The sequence below is a fragment of the Bos grunniens genome, chromosome 1 (genome assembly GCF_055505025.1).
Source record: "Bos grunniens cultivar Pamir isolate PY7600 chromosome 1, Bosgru_T2T1.0, whole genome shotgun sequence".
Taxonomy (NCBI): domain Eukaryota; kingdom Metazoa; phylum Chordata; class Mammalia; order Artiodactyla; family Bovidae; genus Bos; species Bos grunniens.
Genome location: NC_141165.1, coordinates 31,224,837 through 31,248,087, shown reverse-complemented (window position 1 = coordinate 31,248,087; position 23,251 = coordinate 31,224,837). Strand labels below are relative to the sequence as shown.

At 36.3% G+C, this 23,251-nt stretch overlaps 1 protein-coding gene across 4 annotated transcripts in view; it reads right to left on the bottom strand.

Annotated features, from left to right (window-relative positions):
* Nucleotides 1-3,513: 3,513 nt before the first annotated feature.
* PLS1 (plastin 1) overlaps nt 3,514-23,251 on the bottom strand; it is a 127,780-nt gene continuing 108,042 nt past the window's right edge. For all 4 annotated transcript variants that reach the window (XM_086383675.1, XM_086383768.1, XM_086383509.1 and 1 more), the window contains 5 exons: nt 21,310-21,424; nt 13,227-13,360; nt 12,651-12,774; nt 4,219-4,343; nt 3,514-3,984 (listed from right to left, as the gene is read on the bottom strand). In XM_086383675.1, coding sequence (XP_086239801.1) covers nt 3,849-3,984; nt 4,219-4,343; nt 12,651-12,774; nt 13,227-13,360; nt 21,310-21,424 — 634 coding nt within the window. In that variant the 3' untranslated portion in view covers nt 3,514-3,848. The remainder of the gene's footprint in view (nt 3,985-4,218; nt 4,344-12,650; nt 12,775-13,226; nt 13,361-21,309; nt 21,425-23,251) is intronic.

Sequence of the window (23,251 nt, the reverse complement as noted above, 5' to 3'; positions counted from 1 at the left end):
TGAGTATCACATATTCGAGAGAAATACTTCCTGTTCTTTTCAAGTTGACTTGCTCCATCCCTGTCCTGCCAACACTAACTCCCAGATTTCCTAAATATATCGTCCTCATTATGCAAAGTCCTCTTTCCATCATCTCTGAGATCTTTAGTAGACTAGACTGCCCATCTTTCCAAACATTTTCATCTGTTTACTTCAAAATGGTTATCTATTGAATCATGTTAGCTTTTCCTCTCTTATCCCTAGTAGATCATAAATCTGCCCTTCTCTAATATTTAATACAGTTCTAAGTTTGTGTATCTGGTGGACTGTCAAAATTGCTCATAATAAATCTGGCCATTGAACACAGTGGTACATATTTGTTTACATGTGTGTGTGCTTACACACTCTTTGTAGTTCAGTAAAAAAATTTTTGTCAGTACCAGAACAACTCTAACCCTGACCCTTCCAAAAGTTCCAGAGTGTTTCAGGGTAAAAATTAAGGTGGCTCAGAACTATAATCAGTAGTTTTTTCAAGCTTCTGGGTTTAGGTGATTCTTTATCCATAGGATTCCCTCAGGGGCTGGACTGATTTTTTAGATTCAGGAGAATTCCAATGTACTTTAGGAGCTAGTCTTAGGAAACATTCTAAAGAATTAGAGGGTTTTTCCTCCTTCAAAGTAAGCTAGTGTTGCACCTGTATCTTCAGACGTCTTTTTGAATCATCCCAGATGCAAAAGATTCCCTTGTTTCTTGTGTTCATTTTTATCCAGCATAAATTGGGGTACTTTAGGATCCTCTATATTTTTCATCTTTGATATGAAATCAGTGATAGAATTATAATGAACAATGGCATGCAAGATTCAGAAGCAGCACATTGCTTAAAGCAACTCAGGGAACCTCAGGTACCAAAGAGAAGAGCCATTACAACTCCAGTTGGAGAGAAAATTCAGATTTAGTTCTATAAGTAACAGGCCCTATCTTCATCTCCAAATTCTCTTCTTCTCCCTCTCTATTCTTAGGCCACATTTGCATATTTCTTTGCCTAAAATGCCTGCAAGACTCTTCCTGCCTCAGAGCCTTTGCACTTGTTCCTTCTATTGAACAATTATCAGACTTCTCCTCATTCATATCTCAGCCTGAATATCACAATGCTAGAGGGACCTTTCCTGACCTACCAAACTAAAATCTTTACCCCAGTTCCTAATTCTGTATCACATTACCCTGTTTTATTTCTCTTATTGCATTTATCACCATTTGCAACTCTTATTGTTTACCATCTTTCTCCAATAGGAAATAAGATTCATGAGGCCAGGAAACTTTGTCTATATTTTTCTCAGTTGAATCTCTAGTGTCTAGCATTATACCTGGGTCATAGTAGATGAATTTATTTTAATGAGTTAATTAACTCAAGTTATTTCATCACAAACTAAATTTAAACTAATCATGTGTTGATCTTTCCAAAAATTCTTCCTACTAAAGGATCATAGAACCACCTTTGCTTCTCCCAAAATAATAACTTTTGTTTGTTTTACTCAAGCATAGGGATTGTTCCTTTTTTTTTTTTTTAATTTAAAGGGATCATACCCCAAGATCATGTGGGATATATCCCAGGGATGCAAGGATTCTTCAGTACATGCAAATCAATCAATGTGATGCACCGTATCAACAAACTGAAAGATAAAAACCACATGATCATCTCAGTAGATGCAGAAAAAGCTTTTGGCAAAATTCAACATCCATTTATGACAAAGTCTTTTCTGGAAAATGAGTCTGTGAGATTAATTTTCAAAGTTATGTATTTTTCTTTAAATGAAATAAATACGGACACATTTGTACATACACAGAATTTTATTAAATTTTTTGTGAGAAAAAGAACAGTCTAAAGTGCCAAATTTCATGTAAGTTAGAGAACTTAGCGAATATGGTGAAAAAAAAATCAAAAGGGGAAACATAATTTAAATAATCTCACAAAAGAGCAAGAACACATCTTCATATAAGATAATCATCATCAAACTATAAAATTAAGAAAGGAAATCTTTTTTATTTCTTTTATAGAAGAATATATTTCAAAGTCTCACCTGTTGATGTTTCTTTCAAAAAAATTTCTATTCTAAACATAGGAGTTGTCTCACTCTTACCAACATGAATGTTCTAATCCATGGTAGATGGGGGATTTAGACTACTCGTTCACAGTGAGATAGAATGACAGCATTTTTTGTAGTACAGCAGTACTGCTCACTGGCACAAACAGTGGAAGATGAAGGAACTAGACTTCTGGATTCACCTGTTAGGAGCAGAATCGGTCTATTGCCAAAAATTCAGACAAAAATACATCTGAAGCATCGCTACTCCCAAGTGACATAAATATTAATCAAACATTGCCAATTTGAAGGAAACTGGGAAAATGTGAAAATATGCTGAATATTAGCTTGTGTTACTTTCTTCTAAAGATATTTAACAGGCATATTCTAAATTATTTAGGGCTAGAGTATCAAAAATTAGCATGTGTAACATGAAGCTAACAACACAGCATCAACATGTCTTGAGAGCTGTAGCCACAGTGGCTATAAACATTTGAAAGAAGTCAGTTGAAAAGTAACTATATGCATACCCAAAATGAATATTTCTAAAAGAAATCTTCATGTACCAGATAGCTACAAACTGAAAAGTGTTACACAGCTAGTGGGGGCACAATAATTATTTCACGGTTGGCTAACCGACCAATACAGTCTTCCTTCAGTATCCAGAGGGTTGGTTCCAGGAACCAACCCCCCACGCACCCACCACAAGGATACCAAAATCCACAGATGCTCACATCCTTAATATGAAACAGTATTTGTATATAACCTACACATATTCTCCCATGTACTTTAAATCATCTCTAGATTACTTATACCTAATATACAATGTAAATACTGTGTAAATAGTTGAAAATACAATGTAAATGCAATGGAAATTATTGCTGGCACTTGGCAAATTTAAGTTTTGCTTTTCCTAACTTCCTGGAATTCTTTTTTTTTTTTTTCAAATATCTTTGATCTGCAGTTGTGGGAATCTACAGATGTGGGACCATCTGATATGCAGGCATCAGATATGGAGGGCTGTCTGTATACATACTAGTTAAGAAAACCTGGGTAATTCAGGTGCAAAATATATATACGTACACACACATATTTCTCTAATAACACCTTACCTATATATATATATATCTGCATGTCATGCAGTATATATAAAGTATCATGTAGTTAAAATTAAGTGTTAAGTAAAAATCTCCTGCTATTAATACTTATATAAGAGAATGAACTTTGAAGTTTATTCATGAGTTAGTCCTTATATAAAAAAAGTTTAGTGTTAACAATACTTGTCACTTAAAAATTTTAGACACTATAGAAATTTACAGAAAAGCTAAAGTTTTGGACCACTTTACCTAGCTGGAGGAAAAAAATAAAAGGATTAAGCTGGATTTTGACTCTGAAAACATTTATGATCAAAATCAACACACACACAAAATCAAAACATACTTCACATCAGGGCTTGCAGAAAAATTTTTGTATTGATCATTTTCGAACCATGAAAAAGAATGAATTAGTCTTGTTTTAAGGAGACTTCAAGGAAATGAAAATAATCATAAAGTATCATCTTGAAAATAAACATATTCTATTATCAGTATCAACTGGTAAATTGTGTTATCCAAAAAGACCAACAAATCCTAACTAGTATGAACAGGCTATTAAAATCATTAATGATTTCTACAACTATTTTGAGCATACAAATAATCTCTGGTTTTATACCTACTGCATTTCAGAATTCTGTAAACTGTGAGACATTCAATGTGTTTAATGTGGCAGAAAATCATATTAAATGCTTCATTATTTTATTTTGTTCAGTCCTTTTCCCATTAAGCATGCAAACACTGTCATAACCATCTTTGGTTTCACTTCCACAAGGTCATCAGGTAAGGCATATATCCGGGCACCGATCTTTCGAGCAACAGAAATGGCGTATCTTGAAAAGACAAGACAAATATCTTGGTATTTGTTGTCACTTAATATATGTTAACAAAAGAATGAAATATTTTGACACGATTAACTTTACGATAAAGTTAAGTTTCTGAGTCTTTAAATCATATTCCCCATATAAGTTGTATTTTAAAATGTCAATTTTTAGGACATAATACTTCACATACAAGGATTAAGAATGAAAGAGCCACTATGTTCTAATATAAACCATAAGGCTTACTTAGCATTGTTCAGCTTGTCCTCATCAGAAAGGTCTTCTCTCTTAATCATTTCTTGACGAACTGCATTTGGTGCAATGGCATCTATTAAATCTAAGACAGGTAAGCTAGTGCTAATTGATTTGTCCTAGAAAATAAAGATGAACATTCATAAACATCTTCGGTGCATGTTAGACTGGAAGGTCATAACCATATAAGTAAAAGCAATTCAAAAATTTTCATTATACTTAACATTCAGCTATTCTGCAACCAACACATATCACAAACCATTTAAAATATGCTTTTCCTTTTATCCTTACTGAGCTTACAGCATAGAGAATGGTCACCATACCTGTAATAAAGTGTGGGGATATGACAGTTCCTGAAGTATGCTAACTACAGTATCCATTCTATTAAAAACAAACAACTTTCAAAAGGGAATAGATGAAATTTAAATGAACAGTTTTGCAAATTCTAGCAGTATTCTTTATCTTAGACCTTGGATTCCTAAGACTTCACTTAATATTTTTCAGAAAAAAAAAAAATAATGAAAAGGAACTAATATTTACAAAGGCATTATTCTTGTTGCTTTACATGTTTTTGTTTAATCCTAACAGTCTGGTAATAAAGAAATTAGAATCTCTCTTTTAAGATGAAGAACATGAAGGTCAGAGAGCTCAAAAGACCTATTCCACAACCAGTCCGTACAGAACCAGTATTTGAACATATAGCTGTCCAACTCTAATGCCCAGGATTCTTCAGTTTTGATGTTACTGTCAAAGCAACTAAAAATGAACAACGAAATTCTAATGGATAGAACTTTGCTATTGAAGTCAGAAATCATGGTCTGAATTGATTTTACCATTTATCAGTACTTGAACAAATTATTTGTTCTGTCTCTCAGCATAAATAGTGGCACCTGTTGCTTGCACCAGAGCCCACTCATTCCTCACTACTTTCCCCATCCTGACAGAAGCCACATTTTTACTCTGAATGCATACCTCCCACACATGGATGTGTGCTTCAACGAAAACTAACCCCACCACAGCTCCAAGGGTGACCCTGAATTAGTGTAGACCATTTATTCTGTGGGTGAGGTGGTAAACTTACTCTTTTTATGTATAGAGCATACTGTAAATAACAGATACACTAATATCTATGGCATTAAATTTTTGGTGGGGGCAGAAATTTAGGAAGAAAATGTCTAAAAGACTCATTAGGCAGACAAGAATGAAAAAGATTGGAAAAAATAGTCAAAGAGTTAATGAGAGGAATCCCATCTGATTGCTATAGTGATTTATCTGGGCTTAATTTTTATATTCAAGAAGAGCTATGGAAAGCTAGCAACACCCCTTCCTGAATGTAAATGAGAGGATGAAATGTTTGTCACAACAAGCAGCTATCCGAAGATAAGAGGAAAACCAGCTTTAGAAGGAAGCTGGCCCTTTGGATGGCAAAGCAGAGATGATAAAGACCTGAAAGACATCCTTCAATTACTGGCGCAGCCAATCCTGACGTCTGCCCTACTTCAGGATCTCTGCTATTTTTCTGTACCTTTCCTTTTGGTTTAACTCATCTTAAGTTGAGTATCTCTTGCTGCTGCTACTGCTGCTAAGTCACTTCAGTCGTGTCCGACTCTGTGCGACCCCATAGACGGCAGCCCACCAGGCTCCCCCGTCCCTGGGATTCTCCAGGCAAGAGTACTGGAGTGGAGTGCCATTGCCTTCTTACTTGAAGCCAAAAGCACTGTTTGCCTAATCACTACAATGGAAATATCACAGGATTCTTGGGAATATTAAATGAAAACATCTAGTAGAGTTCCTGGCCAAATGTGGTTCTTAATAACTGATAAAACAATTTGAAGCTATGTGAAGAATGCAGAGTTCTTTTTGAGGGCTGGGATCTATGAACTGCTACATTTATTTTTAAAAAAGTATATTCTTCATTTTCTAGAATGTTCATTTTATGAAATGGGTTTTTTGGAGTGAAGAAGATAGAAGAGTCTGGTGGGCTATAGGCCATGGGTCACAAAGAGTCGGACACGACTGAGTGACTAACACACACTTTAGGGTCCTTTATGATGCTAGTAATCCAGCTTCTGTTTTAGGGGCATCTTTTCTATTTCCGAAAAAAATCTCACACATGTTTTCTTAATGTACAGTCTGCAGACCACCTACATGAAAGTCGCCTAAGATGCTTATTAAAAGTACAAATTAATCCCTGCACTTAGAGTAACGAGAGGTTATTTGTGGATGGGGCAAGGAATCTACATTTTTAATAAGCTTCCTACAAGAATCTAATTACATATTACACTTTCTAAAAGCTTAACATGCATGTCATTCTATAATAAACTAAAATTTTCTATGTGCTTACTTTCATATAATATTTCTATGGTGGTTCAAAAACAGACATGTGGCTTAATTTTGTTATATTTTGATTATTTACATACTTAGGAGAGTTTTTTAAGTTTGGGGAAAATTGTTCTTTTTTCAGCTTTATTGAGTTAAAATTGACAAAATTCTAAGGTACTTAAAATGTACATCTTGATTATTTGGTATACCTACACATTGTGAAAAGATTCCTCCCATCTAGTTAATACATTTGTCACTCACTTCTGTATATATATTGTGTGTGTGAAAACAAATAAGTTCTACTCTCTCAGCCAATCTCAGTTATATTAAAATAGTGTTAACTATAGTTACCATGTTATACATTAGGTCTTTGGACCGTATTCGTCTTTTTATTGTTATTCAGTTGCTCAGTTGTGTCCAACTTTTTGAGACCCCCGTGGACTGCAGCATGCCAGGCCTATCCTGGAGGCTGCTCAAAATAATGTCCATTGAGATGCCATCCAACCATCTCATCCTCTGTCTCCCCCTTCCCCTCCTCCCCTCAATTCATCTTATAGCTGAAACTTTATACCTTTTTGTGGTATTTTAGATATTTCTTAACTTAGATTTACGAAACAAGGATTTTCTCACCTATTTCCTTATGATTCATCTTGTGAAAAACTTACTAAGTTGAATGAAAAATTTAAGTTTCTAAAGATTATATTGGATCCCTTATCTTCCTGTTTCCAGAAAAAACCAACAGACCTATCCTCCAACTCCTCTGATTTGCATATGATCAGCGAAAGACATTTTACTGCAAAAGGAGCAGGGGTTATGGTAAAACCCTTCAGTTCAGTCCAGTCAGTTTAGTCACTCAGTCGTGTCCGACTCTTTGCGATCCCATGAATCGCAGCACGCCAGGCCTCCCTGTCCATCACCAACTCCTGGAGTTCACCCAAACTCTTGTCCATCGAGTCAGTGATGCCATCCACCCATCTCATCCTCTGTAGTCCCCTTCTCCTGCCTCCAATCCCTCCCAGCATCAGAGTCTTTTCCAATGAGTCAACTCTTCACATGAGGTGGCCAAAGTACTGGAGTTTGAGTTTTAGCATCATTCCTTCCAAAGAACACCCAGGACTGATCTCCTTTAGAATAGACTGGTTGGATCTCCTTGCAGTCCAAGGGACTCTCAAGAGTCTTCTCCACCACCACAGTTCAAAAGCATCAATTCTTCGGCGCTCAACCTTCTTCACAGTCCAACTGTCACATCCATACATGACTACTGGAAAAACCATAGCCTTGACTAGACGGACCTTTGTTGGCAAGGTAATGTCTCTGCTTTTTAATATGCTGTCTAGGTTGGTCATAACTTTGCTTCCAAGGAGTGTCTTTTAATTTCATGGCTGCAATCACCATCTGCAGTGATTTTGGAGCCCCAAAAAAATAAAGTCTGCCACCGTTTCCACTGTTTCCCCATCTATTTCCCATGAAGTGATGGGACCAGATGCCATGATCTTAGTTTTCTGAATGTTGAGCTTTAAGCCAACTTTTTTAACTCTCCTCTTTCACTTTCATCAAGAGGCTTTTGAGTTCCTCTTCACTTTCTGCCATAAGGGTGGTGTTATCTGCATATCTCCCTTAGTTTAGTATATAAATACATTTTCATCATTTTTCTTTCACTTTCTTTAAGTTAATCACATAGAAATTACTTAAGCAAAAAGAATGCCAGAATCTTATAGACAACTTGTCTAGAGTTTGGCTTGATTTTCAAGATAGTGAAAATTATTAATTTGTTAATTTGATATACATTTCTTAATTTGATACACAAGAATTGATGCTTTTGAACTGTGGTGTTGGAGAAGACTCTTGAGAGTCCCTTGGACTGCAAGGAGATCCAACCAGTCCATTCTGAAGGAGATCAGTCCTGGGTGTTCTTTGGAAGGAATAATGCTAAAGCTGAAACTCCAATACTTTAGCCACCTCATGCAAAGAGTTGACTCATTGGAAAAGACTCTGATGCTGGGAGGGATTGGGGGCAGGAGGAGAAGGGGACAACAGAGGATGAGATGGGTGGATGGCATCACCGACACGATGGACAAGAGTTTGGGTGAACTCCAGGAATTGGTGATGGACAGGGAGGCCTGGCGTACTGCAATTCATGGGGTTGCAAAGAGTCAGACACGACTGAGCGACTGAACTGAAGAAGCTTTGAATATTTACAGAATTAATGAGCAGTATGTCACACAGCTAATAAGTAGCTAAGCCTATGTCAAACCCAGGGCTAACAACACCATAGCTTAGCTTTCAACCTGCAGTTAGATCTGGATGTGAAATCCAGCTATTCTGCTTAACATTCAATGACAGTGGACAAGTTATTTAACTTTTCTAAAACTTTTTGCTTATAGAATTAAAAGCAAATTAATAGAATTAAAAGAGAATTAAAAGAAACAATGTGTTCGTATAGTGACACATAGGAATCAGTCAATGGTAATTATGATTATCATTATTGACTGACATACCACCTCCTTATCTTCTTGGTGAGGAAAAGTAACATTGCTACTAAAAGGGGTAAATTTGTCTTTTCTAAAATTTCTGGGTACAGCACTGCCTTGATTAATAGGTTCTTACTAGTACCAATTACTATAGCTTTCAAATATAACATACCAAACTGGAAGAAACCTCCCTAGCCCAGATATTTTTTAGCATTCACTGCTGTATATCTTAATTATTTATATTCTGTCTAAAGGTTTTATTATCAAACATATGTAAATGCCAAGCACTTTTGCAATATGTTTTTTCCACCTCAGTTCTAGTAAACCCATAGTCTCAAGTCTGCTGTTCTCTTAAGCCATCCCCCTTAAATGGTTTGTGTGTGTGTGTGTGTGTGTCTGTGTATGTGTTAGTCACTCAGTCATGTCCGACTCTTTGTGACCCTTTAGACTGTAGCCTGGGGCTCCTCTATCCATAGGATTTTTCAGGCACAAATACTAGAGTGGGTTGCCATTTTCTCCTGGGAATCTTCCCAACCCAGGAATTGAATCCGGGTCTCCTGTGCCTGCTTCATTGCAGGTGGATTCTTTACCCTCTGATCCATCAGGGAAGCCCCCATTTTTCAACTATCTCTTCTGTTCAACTGATCACCAAGTTGTAATTCTAGTTTTAATATTTCTTTTAATCCAACTAATTTCCTGAAAATTACCTCAAATTCAATAAGTTGAAAAATGATTGTTAAATTCACTGCCTGTTTAGAAAGCAGCTGTATCTCAGACATCCCCACTTTTTACTACCCAGGCCCCAAATACCCAGTTTTTTTTTTCTCACCAAGAAGATAAGGAGGTGGTATGTCAGCCAATAACAATAATCATAATTACCATTGACTGATTCCTATGTATCACTATACTAACACATTGTTTCTTTCAATTCTCTCAACTTTATAAGCAAAAGAGTATTAGATAAGTTAAATAACTTGTCCATTTAAATAACTCCTCTCCTTCCTGTGCATCCCTAAGAAGCCAAATCCTACCTATTTTTTTGCAAGTAACTATCCATTCTTGGGCTTCCCTGGTGGCTTAGATAGAAAAGAATCTGCCTGCAGTGCAGGAGATGGTGATTAGATCCCTAGTTCGGGAAGATCCCCTGGAGAAGGGAATGGCTACTCACTCCAGTATTCTTGTCTGGAGAATTCCATGGACAGAGGAGCCTGGTGGGCTACAGTCCATGGTGTCACAAAAAGTTGGACACAACTGATTAACACACACACAGACACACATCCATTCTTACAGATCCCAGTGCCCATTTCCCACCCCTACCCAGGATCTGTATTACCTTGAGTTCTGCCTCAATAGCTTCCTTGCACTTAACACGACTCTTCCTCCTATCATACTCCCTACCTTCACAACAGTATTTCTAAAATACTTTGCTTACATTACTTGCCTTATCAATATCCTCTTTAAAGCCAGATTTCTCTATTAGGGGAAACATTGACTGAAACTGCCCACCCTGGCCAGGCACCACAATAACCGTTTGCATGAGTTATTTTATGTCAGGAGGTCCTGGTAATGAACATGGAACTAACAAGCCACCACCAACCAAAAGCATTTGGGAAAGGTCAAAAGGAGATGGCACGTGTCCTACCAACCTCCCAGAATCCTCCTCTCTGGAATCCATCTTGGCTGAATGCTGGGTGCACCACCAGGAAAGACCCTAAGTCAGAATGATTGGCCAAAGACAATCCAGAAACTAACCCAATTACCATAAAACCTGAGACTAAGAGCCACGTGGCAGAGCAGTCCTCCTGGTTTCCCTTACCCTGACACTCTCCGCCCAGGCGCTCCTTCCCAATAAGATCTCTTGCTTTGTCAGCACATGTGTCTCCTCAGACAATTCATTTACAAGTGTTAGACAAGAGCCCATTCTCGGGCTCTATCTAGACCCCTTCCTGCAACACCTCCACAGTCTTGGCCCAGCCTATATCTTGCACCACATCCCTTAGGAACCATTCTGTCTATCCAAACTACTTCTAAACTTCTGAGACTTACCTTTATTCAAGGTGGACCCTCTTCTAGCTTATTATTACCCTTTTGTTCTTTGGTGCCTGTGTGCTGGGTCACATCCAACTCTTTGCAGGCAGATTCTTCACCACCGCACCACCTGGGAAGCCTTGTTCTCCATGCATTCAAATCCTGCCTCTATCTCTGATGCTCAAATAAAATCCAGCTTTCTCCATCTACCCTTCAACTGACCATTCATTTGGAAATTCATTAAATTTTCCCATAATATTAGTTGTATTATATCTTTGGATTTTAACGTTTACCATGTAGTAGTATTACTTCCTCAGTTATACCAATCTTATCTCTCAAATAAATGGCAAATACTCTGAGAGCTGAAATAATTTCTTACATCCTTTCTTTACCTAAAAATGTTACTTAATAGCTAAGACCTCAAAAATGTTTTATTAATTTGCTTCTAGATATTATCTAATATATTTAATGATCTATATGCTTATTATTTTTCACAAACTAATGTACAAATGAATTTAATTTCAGTATAACAATTTTAAAGAGTATCTGTCAATTAGAGAGTTTTATATATCCCCCTTCCTGCCTTACATTTTAAGTTGTGTTTTATATAAAGACAAATCATGGCCTAAAAATTCTTTTCTTTTTATATCAGCAACAATAAAAACTCAAATGTAATTAGTTCCTTGCAAGATGGAAAAGAAAGAAACACTGTTGAACTAGGACTTTGTGACATCTCTGCCAACATCCAGCTCAGTTTTTGGTAAAGAAAAGAAGATTGAATTTATCAATTTCTGACATTTCTTCTGCTCTACCATATTGTCAAACACATATAGCAAAGACAAAGAAGAAAGTAAAAATGAGTAGATAACTTTGGGGCAAGTTTAGGGTTTCATCTGTTTGCACTCTTCAGTCACTAAAAAAAATACAAATTGAAGGCTAAATTTTCACATATAATAAAATCACAAACACAAGGCTCACTGAATGGATGTGAACAAGCAGACATGCTTATTTGTAGCTACTATCAGCTTACATGCAAAAGCAAAACACAGTGGAAATGCATGAAAATTAGTCAGTATGTATGTGCAGGCTACATTCTGAGTGCTTTACAAATGATCCACAAATGCTCGGAAGTGAGTGGTAAGTGCCATTATGAAGCCAGATGACAGGATTTGATTTTTTTTTTCCTACCAGTTTTCTCAATTCCCACTTGAATCGGTTTGGCTGGCTCTGTTATGCCTTGGAAATGATGTCAATACAATTCTGAGACTGCTGCTAAGGAGCACAAAACATTATAGTCCTATATAAACAATAGCTATTTATCTTTCTCTTTCCTTTGACAATTGGATTTTTGGCTCAATTTCTTCTTGAACATTATATGACTAGAGTCCCATAAAATTAACCTGCATTTATATTCAATAGGATAACCAGTCAAAATATATGAATTCAAATTAAATATTTCTGGTTTACACATCCCAAATAATCAGTATGCCTAAGCTCATCAACTGGGTGTTTTAACAAAACCTAAGTCAGTGTAATCCCCAATAAAAATTCTTGCCTAAACGTAATTTCTTACCCCTCCCCAATTTTAAAATAGCTTTTGATTACCTTAAAGCTGGAAATGAAAGTATTTTTGTTTGCACTTTTAAGAGTCTGATTGACCCATTCAATGATAATTGCATCATTTACTTTTTCACCCTCTCCAAGATCCGATAACACATTCAGTGTGTACCTGTAACAGAAAAGATACATATTTAAGGCTGAAAGTGGTGAAATTTACTTATATCATTTATATCAATATTTAGATGAATATTTAAGAAATATTTCAATTCTAATAAATATTTCTAATTTTACTCTCGTATTTGCACTTAGTAGATTCCAAAGTCACAGAGTTCAGTAATCAGAAACAAAAAATACTATCTAGTATATTAAAAAATTAAAACAAGTCTTTACTAAGCAGTTTTTCAGAGGCATTAAATAAGAATAATTGTGTTTCTAGAGATTGAGTCACTTTCAAAACAAAGTAAACATAAAAAATTTATTGTCAACAACAAATCATTAACAATATATTTTGCATTGTATATTTCTTCTGTGTTTGCTATTCTACAAAAGTAGCTAAAATTTTCCTTCAAATGACTTGTTGAAGGAAACTGATAGTGATGCCACAAACAAGTCAGTCTTTACCTTCTCATCAGCTGCCACACCAACGCCAGAGTGAGTGTTGAATTTCCTTCATTTAAGTCCTGCCCAGCAATGCCAACCAAGGAGAATTTGGCCTTATTCTTCCCAAGTTCCACTGCATAGTTACAGTTTTCAATCTGTAAATAGTAAATAAAAGTTTAGGTATCACGACAAATTTTTTAATGTATTTCTTGAATAGGCCAGCTTAGTTCAGTCATCTGAAAAATACTTGTGATGACACTGAAAATTTATAACAATTTCATATCCTAGTAACCAGTGAAATTAGGAAATAACTATTCCATTTTATAGCTGAAAATATCAGATCACCAAGGGGTTAACCAGGTAAGGAAACAACTGACTGAAAAGTTTAAAGATCCTCTCTTACTCTTAAAAGTCTTGACTGTCCAAGATGACACAGTGAATTAGTGGTAAATCTGAAACTAAAAACCCAGTTTTCTGTATTCCATCAGTTGAGGTAATCAGTGTTCTTTTGTCTACATTTAAAATTAGTGAACAGCGAAATTGTTTAAGAATCTAACTTCATCTCTAATATTTTATATCTAGATCTCACCCATCCTTTAAAATTAAGCTTTTAGCCAATGATTTTCAAAAAAGGATTAACCTTAACTATATCATCTGCTTCTTTTTGAATTTTGCTTCTTTGTTGAACTTCCAATCATGATTATCTTATAATGCTTATGCACCATCTTCTACTTAGCATTTTATGAACTTTCTTTTGCCAATCATACATAAGCTCCTTTTAAAGGAAAAAAACTATAAAATGCACAAACCTGTATCATATTCTCCCCACCCCTAGCTCGGGACTCAGCACAGTGTCCTGTCTACAGTAGGAATCGGATGCATGGTAGTGGTTTAATCACTAAGGCATGTCTTACTCTTATGACCCCATGGACTGTACCCTGCCAGGCTCCTTTGTCCATTGGATTTCCCAGGCAGGAATACAGGAGAGGATAGCCATTTCCTTCTCCAGGGGATTTTCCCAAGCCAGGGATCGAACCCAGGTCTCCTGCATTGCAGGCAGATTCTTTACCATCTGAGCCACCAGGGAAGCCCTGTCCCCTATAGTAAGAATCTGATGCATGAATACCAAGTAAACTATCTAACTACTTCTTTCCAGTGATAAAAGTACAATTAAAAAGTTTTTGTCTATCCTAGTCTCTACAGAAGTTCATTATTTCCAGTCATCTAGTATTATACTTATCTCAGAACACACACTCATTTGTGTGTGTATATACATATACATATACACACACAAATGAGTGTATACATATATATATACATATACACACACATATATATATGCCCCATACGCGTATGCACATATATATGCTCAATCCCAAGGGAGGGCAATGCCAAGGAATGTTCAGACTGCCACACAATTGTGCTCATTTCACAAGCTAGCAAGGTAATGCTCAGAATCCTTCAAGTGAGACTTCAACAATACATGAACTGAGAACTTCCAGAAGTACAAGCTGGATTGAGAAAAGGCAGAGGAACCAGAAATCAAATTGCCAACACCTGTTGGATCATCGAAAAAGCAAAAGAATTCCAGAGAAACATCTGATTCTGCTTCATTGACTATGCTAAATCCTTTGACTGTTAGGATCACAAAAAACCGTGGAAAATTCTTAAAGAGAGGGGAATACCAGATCACCTTACCTGCCTCCTGAGAAATCTGTATGCAGGTCAAGAAGCAACAGTTAGAACCAGACATGGAACAACAAACTGGTTCAAAATTGGGAAAGGAGTACATCAAGGCTGTATATTGTCACCCTGCTTATTTAACTTGTATGCAGAGTACATCATGTGAAATGCTGGGCTGGATGAAGCTCACGCTGGAATCAAGATTGCAGGGAGAAATATCAATAACCTCAGGTATGCAGATGACATCACCCTAAATGGCAAAAAATAAACAAGAACTAAAGAGCCTCTTGATGAAGGTGAAAGAGGAGAGTGAAAATGCTGACTTAAAACTCAACAGTCAAAAAACATAAGATCGTGGCATCTGGTCCTATCACTTCATGGCAAATAGATAGGGAAACAATGGAAACAGTAACAGACTTTATTTTCTTGGGCTCCAAAATCACTGCAGATGGTGACTGCAACCATGAAATTAAAAGACACTTGCTCCTTGGAAGAAAAGCAATGACAAACTTAGACATTGTGTTGAAAAGCAAAGACATTACTTTACAAAGGTCCATATAGTCAAAGCTATGGTTTTTCCAGTAGTCACGTACAGACGTGAGAGTTGGACCATAAAGAAGGCTGAGCACCAAAGAATTGATGCTTTTGAACTATGGTGTTGGAGAAGACTCTTGAAAGTCCCTTGGACTGCAAGGAGATCCAACCAGTCAATCCTAAAGGAAATCAATCCCGAATATTCATTGGAAGGACTGATGCTGAAGCTATAATGCAAAGAGCTGACTCATAGAAAAGACCCTGATGCTGTGAAAGAGTGAGGGGAGGAGGAGAAAGGGGCAACAAAGGATGAGATGTTTGGATGGCATCACTGACTCAATAGACATGAATTTGAGCAAACTCCATAAGATAGTGAAGGACAGGGAAGGCTGGCATGCTGTAGTCCGTGAGGTCGCAAAGAATTGGACATCACTGACTAACACTTCCACTTTCAAACATTTAGTTAAGAAAAACAGTATGACTGATTTCTCCTAATTTTCTTTCCCAAGTTAGTTAAGACCTAATTACAAAACAAGTAAACCTGAGAAACAAAGATATACCTTTTTTTAAGAAGAAGAAAATGTTTCCAGGAAAAGTGAGAAAAGGACTACACAATAACAGAATTTGTATAAATTAATGGGTACTGTTCTTTAAAAAGCAGAATGCAAATTCCCAGAGGTCAGTGTGTTACAAATAAAAATGTAAGAAGATACTCTGAACCTGCTGTAATATCTGCCTTGCTCCCTTAATGAGTTAAATCTTTGATATGCATTCATTTTTTTTTAATGCATGGAGATAATGTTACAAAATTCTTTCTCTTTCCCAGGATTATAGATTTAGGCTTCTAAATAGAAATATGCACATAACTGAAAAAATGGATTCCTATGTATGGAACACAGCATCAGAGCTCTGTTTATGTAATAGTGTGGATAGAAGAGAGAAAAACCAGCATATTTGGGGCACTCCCCTAGTGGTCCAGTGGGACCTCCATGCAGGAGGCATGGGTTTGATCCCTGGCCAGGGAAATATTAATAAGATCCCACATGCTACAAAGTATGGGCAAAAGATTTTTTAAAAAAGCAAGTTTTCCACTGCCAGTCATTGCAACAGGAGAATTTTTGAACAAATTGTAATAATTACTCATGTAAAATGTATTTCAACAAAGGGCTATCTATTTTATGGCTAGTTTGAGTACAATTCCTGATGAGAATGATGGTGAGAAAAGAGCTCGGGGTTAATAGTTTAGAGGGCCGAGATGCTGATGTGACGAGCAGTGAAAGAGAAAATGGAAATGGATGCTAGCATAAGGGAAAAGATGAGTTCTACTTTTTGGCAACATTTGATTCCAAGTTGGGCAAAATAGTTCTAAGATGAAGAGAGGTACCAAACTAGAGAAAGAATAAGAAGTTAGGTTCCTAGAAGTAAGCCATGTCTATGGTGGTACTTAACACTCTAAAAAAGGATCTGCTCCCTAAGAATATAAATACAGAACGTTAAGAGCATTAGACCAAGAACTGAGCCTTGGAACTGAGCCTAGAGTTGTCAGGCTAAAAGTTTAAAACCCTGTGAAAGGTAAGAAAAACACAAAGCATGAAAAAACTGGAGAGTATATAGTCTCACAGAATTAATGGAAGAAACGATTACCAAGCATTTCAAAAGTGAAGATCAGATAATTTGAAAATGAAAAAAACTATATAATGGGAGACAGAGTTCCAAGGGAAAAGAAATACCAAAGAAACACTGAAGAAAGGTTATTTAAGTGGTGCAGTTTTACCAACTTCACAAATGAAGCTAAGTGACATCCGGTGATGAATGCCCAAAGTTGATAAAAGAAGTCCCTGGATACTGTGTCATGAAAGTACTGCTTCTTTATTTTTTAAATATCTTGAACTTATTTCAGGACTTGTGTTTCATTCTATAAATAGCTAGTATTTGTTGAAAGGGAACATTCTACATATGATTAGTCTGTGACATCATATAATTAACATTAAAAACCTCCAGGTATAATGAATGAGGGTTCAGTTGGTTTTCCTGTTACATTTTGCATCTGAAATTTTGATTTAAAAAACTTATATGAAATTAGGTAACAAAATTTCCTGAATTTTACTCCCATGATAATTACAGGCATATCAAATAAAATATAAAACACAGATAGTCCAACCACTAGAAATACTGAAAAATGTGAATATATAGAAACCTCTTGTAATTATACTACCCATTTAATTACTTTTAATATTATGATGCCTTTCTTCCTTGTCTTTCTTTCAAAAATAGGATTTAAAAAAAATTTACAAAGTCTATAAATACACAGTCTAGAGATCAAGAGGAAGAAGTCCATTTTGAACACGTGTCTGTGTATGTGTGTGTCATACTGAGTGAAGTAAGTCAGACAGAAAAAGACACATCATATGATATCACTTGTACGAAGAATAAAAAAAAGAGTACAAATGAACTTATCTACAAAACAGAAATAGTCACAGATGTACAAAACAAATATAGTTTTGCCAGGGGTAAGAGGAGGAGGGATAAATTGGGAGATTGGGATTGACATATACACATTATTACATATAAAAAAAGATAACTAATAATGATAGATAATAAGTGAAATTATAGGTCAATTAAAAGGACTTTTGGAAGATTATTGATATATATTACCAAACTGTTTTAGAGAGTTTATACAGATGAACACTCCCTCTAACACTGGATGTAGTACAATCCATTTCTTTTGTTTTATTTTCTTTGGTTACACCATGCTGCGTGTGGGATCTTAGTTCCCAACCAGGGATAGAACTCAGGCCATAGCAGGCCCTAACCACTGGACCACCAGGGAATTCCCAATTGTTTCTCATCTTAAATTGCATTTCTTTACTGTGGGTGAATATTTTTTCATGTGTATATTATCTATCATTATTTATTTTTCTGTGAATTGTTCACACATATTGTTTACTCTCCCATTTTGCTATTACAATTTTCGTAATTGATTTGTATAAACTACTTTTATGTTAAGGATATTAACCATTTATTGTTCTGTTGCAAATATGTTTCATAGTTTATTATTTTTATTTACTTTTAAGTTTTGTTTCTGGTGTTTATTTTTGCATAAGAAGTTTTAAATTTGTATGTAATCTACTATATCAATAATTTATTTGTAATTTATCATTGTAAGAGTAAATTATAATTCACTTCCATTTTCTTAAAGTTTTATTTATTACATTTAAGCCTTTAAGTCTTCACTTATATTCCACTGGATTTTTTTGGGTGGATGATTTATGGTGAAAAGTACTTTTTTTCCCTACAAAATATTTACTCACTTGTTCCGGCATCATATTTTGGATAATCCTTTCTCTCCCTACTGGATTCAGTAAGCAATTTGTTATATATTAAGTTCTTATATTTTAGGATAGGTTTTTAGGCTATTGTAATCCATTTGATTTTTGTATGCATATTAAACTATTTCAATTACTTTAGCTTTATCATAAGATTTTTATGTTTGCTAACAGCTTCTCCCTCAACATTCCTAGAAAATGTTCTTGATGATTGGGGCCTGTTTCTTATTCCTTTTTATTTATTTATTTATTTATTTTTTGTTTCTTATTCCTGTTGAACTTTAAAATCACTTTTATAATCCCATCCCCCAATATACACACATGCCCACATATGCATAAGGAGATTTATTGTAATTTTAACTAGAATTATTTCCCACCTGTAAGTCAATTTGTAAGAATTTGAATATCTTTATAATATTTAGATTTCTATCCAGGAATATGGTTATAGTTCTATTGATTATATTTCACTAGAGATAATTTCTAACTCATGATACTGCAGGCTAACTTCACAGTTCAGTTCAGTTCAGTCGCTCAGTCATGTCCAACTCTTTGTTACCCCATGAATCGCAGCACGTTAGGCCTCCCTGTCCATCACCAACTCCCGGAGTTCACTCAGACTCACGTCCATCAAGTCAGTGATGCCATCCAGCCATCTCATCTCCTGCTACCAATCCCTCGCAGCATCAGAGTCTTTTCCAATGAGTCAACTCTTCACATGAGGTGGCCAAAGTACTGGAGTTTCAGTTTTAGCATCAGTCCTTCCAGTGAACACCCAGGACTGATCTCCCTTAGGATGGACTGGTTGGATCTCCTTGCAGTCCAAGGGACTCTCAAGAGTCTTCTCCAACACCACAGTTCAAAAGCATCAGTTCTTCAGCGCTCAGCTTTCTTCACAGTCCAACTGTCACATCCATACATGACCACTGGAAAAACCATAGCCTTGACTAGATGGACCTTTGTTGGCAAAGTAATGTCTCTGCTTTTTAATATGCTGTCTAGGTTGGTCATAACTTTCCTTCCAAGGAGTAAGCGTCTTTTAATATCATGGCTGCAGTCACCATCTGCAGTGATTTTGGAGCCCCAAAAAATAAAGTCTGCCACTGTTTCCACTGTTTCCCCATCTATTTCCCATAAAGTGATGGGACCAGATGCCATGATCTTCGTTTTCTGAATGCTGAGCTTTAAGCCAACTTTTTTAACTCTCCTCTTTCACTTTTATCAAGAGGCTTTTGAGTTCCTCTTCACTTTCTGCCATAAGGTTGGTGTCATCTGCATATCTGAGGTTATTGATATTTCTCCCTGAAATCTTGATTCCAGCTTGTGCTTCATCCAGACCAGCATTTCTCATTATGTACTGTGCATATAAGTTAAAGAAGCAGGATGACAATATACAGACTTGATGTACTCCTTTCCCGATTTGGAACCAGTTTGTTGTTCCATATCCAGTTCTAACTGTTGCTTCTTGACCTGCATACAGATTTCTCAGGAGGCAGGTCAGGTGGTCTGGTATTCCCATCTCTTCAAGAATTTTCCAGTTTGTTGTGATCTGTCAAAGGCTTCCTTAGAACTCATAATACTCACTTTTGCCCACATTGCATTGTATCATAGTTATTTGCACACATATCTTGAGCTTCACAGGTGGCACTAGTGGTAAAGAACCTGCTTGCCAGTGCAGGAGATGTAAGAGAGAGATGCGAATTCGATCCTGGGGTCAGGAAGGTCCCCTGGAGGAGGGCAGGGCAAACCACAGCAGTATTCTTGCCTGGAGAATCCCATGGACAGAGGAGCCTGGCAGGCTACAGTCCATGAGGTCACAAAGAGTTGGACACAACTGAAGCCACTTAGCATGCACACACACATATCTTATCTAATTTCTTTAGGATTTCCTGAGGACCAACTCCATGACTTGCTCTATTTTATATCCTGCATTGTACAGTATATTCAGGTTGTAGGTAATCAATTAATATCTACTGAAAATATTAACAAATAACCAGTAAATATCTGGCAAGTTTTGGCAATTATAAAATAGGAATTCATGGATGATGCATCTCCAAGAATATTAAATTCTGCTGCTGCTGCTGCTGCTGAGTCACTTCAGTCGTGTCCGACTCTGTGGGACCCCATAGACGGCAGCCCACCAGGCTCCCCCATCCCTGGGATTCTCCAGGCAAGAAAACTGGAGTGGGTTGCCATTTCCTTCTCCAATGCATGAAAGTGAAAAGTGAAAGTGAAGTCACTCAGACCTGTCCGACCCTCAGCAACCCCATACTCCTCCGTCCATGGGATTTTCCAGGCAAGAGTACTGGAGTGGGGTGCCATTGCCTTCTCCGTCTTAAATTCAACAACTTGTTAAAGTTGTAGTTATACAAAGTGTCTGACTTGGAGGACTAGTTTCATCTTTCCAAACACAAAAGCTCACCTGTATTAAGGATAATAAGCATAACATGATTTGGGATGAATCTGTGGGGACAGATTACATTTACTAAGCTTTATGAAACTCTTAAGTCCTCTGTTTTATATGAGAACAATAACAACAGATCCACGGGCATTATTTCATTCACCTTCTTCATGTTCCCTCCGAGAGCAGGATAAGGAGGTTTGTTCACATGGCTCCAGTCAACTGGCACACGGATCATTTCGTAGAGCTGAAAGATGACTAATGCATCTGCAAGGTCACTAAGACAAGAGAAAAAGAAAATGAAGGAGGAGGAAATGTCGGTATGATCTGGTTTTACTAAGCACACTGGAGATGGGCTTTGTCTACAAAAATACAACAGGACTACTGAATGCTTAAAGAATGGCAGGCAGAATAGATTATTTGACCCAGAACTTGTAATCTAGGAATCTGTCCAAATTTTTTTCATAAACGTGTACAAAGATATATGTATAAGGATATTCACTCCCATGGTATTTATAAATTTAGAGACAATTTAAATGCCTGACAGTAGGGGCTGTTGAGTAAGTTAACCTCACCCTGGACTCCTGGACCATTATAAGATGGAACAAGGTAGATCCCTATGTTCTAACATGAAAGCTTTATACAACACACTAAGTTTAAAAAAGCAAGAGGCATATATTTAAGTATTTAAAATATTATTTTTAAATATTTCTATTTAAGATATTATTAAATGTATTTTAATTACATTTATACATTTTAATCTTTTAATCTAAAATATTAAAAATATATTCAGAGTTAGTAGTATTTAAATACCTCTATTCATAGCCATTACCTCTGGGCAGGAAAAAAAGGAACATGGGATGGTAAGATGGGATTATCATGTTTTTTTGTTGTTGTTGTTCTACATACTTACATACTTCCTGAAGCTTGTACCATGAGAATGAGTTCATCTATTACTTATGTATTATGATTTTTTAAACTTTAAAAATCACAATAGCTACTCAGTAGGAAGCTGTTCATGTCAAACAGTGAGGGTTAAGAGGAAGGAATTTAGGAGAAAGTAGGAGTTACTGAAGTAAAAATACTACTACTTGGGATTCAGAAAAACATGTTCTCCTGAGGCACCCAGAGTACATCTATTGAATCTGTTTTCAATTCTGTATGGTAAGGACATAAAGCAACAGTGACTGATTTTTAAATTGCTAGCTCCATGCTGAATTACATGAGTTTTCTCCCTCAACAGCTTGTTCATTGAGCTCTGTTTTGCTAAGGTTCATATTAAAGTTACTTTGCATCTCTGAGCACACACCATATGGCCATGCAGGGGGCTGCGCCCTGCACTGAGTGAAGGAGAGAGAAAGTCCTCCTGTCTTAAAAGAAGCGTCTTCTTTTGATGAAGGTAAACAAGAACTAAGTCATCTATCAGCACGTGGGGAAAGTTGTATGAAAAGTAAATCACTGAAGTAGTTGTATAGGTTCTGAAATCTCATTTCATGAATGTTTTTGTTTTTTTACTTTAAAGGAATTCATTCTTATTTCTATGTAGTATGGTATTAATACTCATGTTTTGCAAATAGGGAAACTGAGGCCCAGAGAGTTGAAACAGTTTCCAGATGTGTTCTAGAACCAACCTGTCATAGAAAAATTCTAGGGCTGGTAATTCTTAAAATATATTTAATAACTTGAAAGGAGAGAATTTTCAGTTAAAAACAATCTAAATGATTCTTTTGCTTTGGTTTAGGTTGGGTTTGGTATACTGCGGGTGGGGAGCTAATCACTTAGGGGTTGGTTTAGGAATATGACCCAGACACAAATTTATGGACATACAGTTCTGGTGCCAACTAAACCTCTGGTTCTTGTTTTTCTATATCTTGATGGTTCTTTTTAAGGTGATTTTTGAGAATTTTCTGAATTTCCTTTACCCCTCCAAAAATTACCTATACCTGGAAACCCTGTGCTAGCAGTTCAGGAACTAAATAAAAATAATCATCTTTAGCTAAAAAATTTAGCCAATTATTCTCCACTGTCAACCACAGAGAACTCTAGTATTCCTGACATTTATGACGCTACCATGAAGTCTCAATAAATTCTAATCTCCTAGTTTT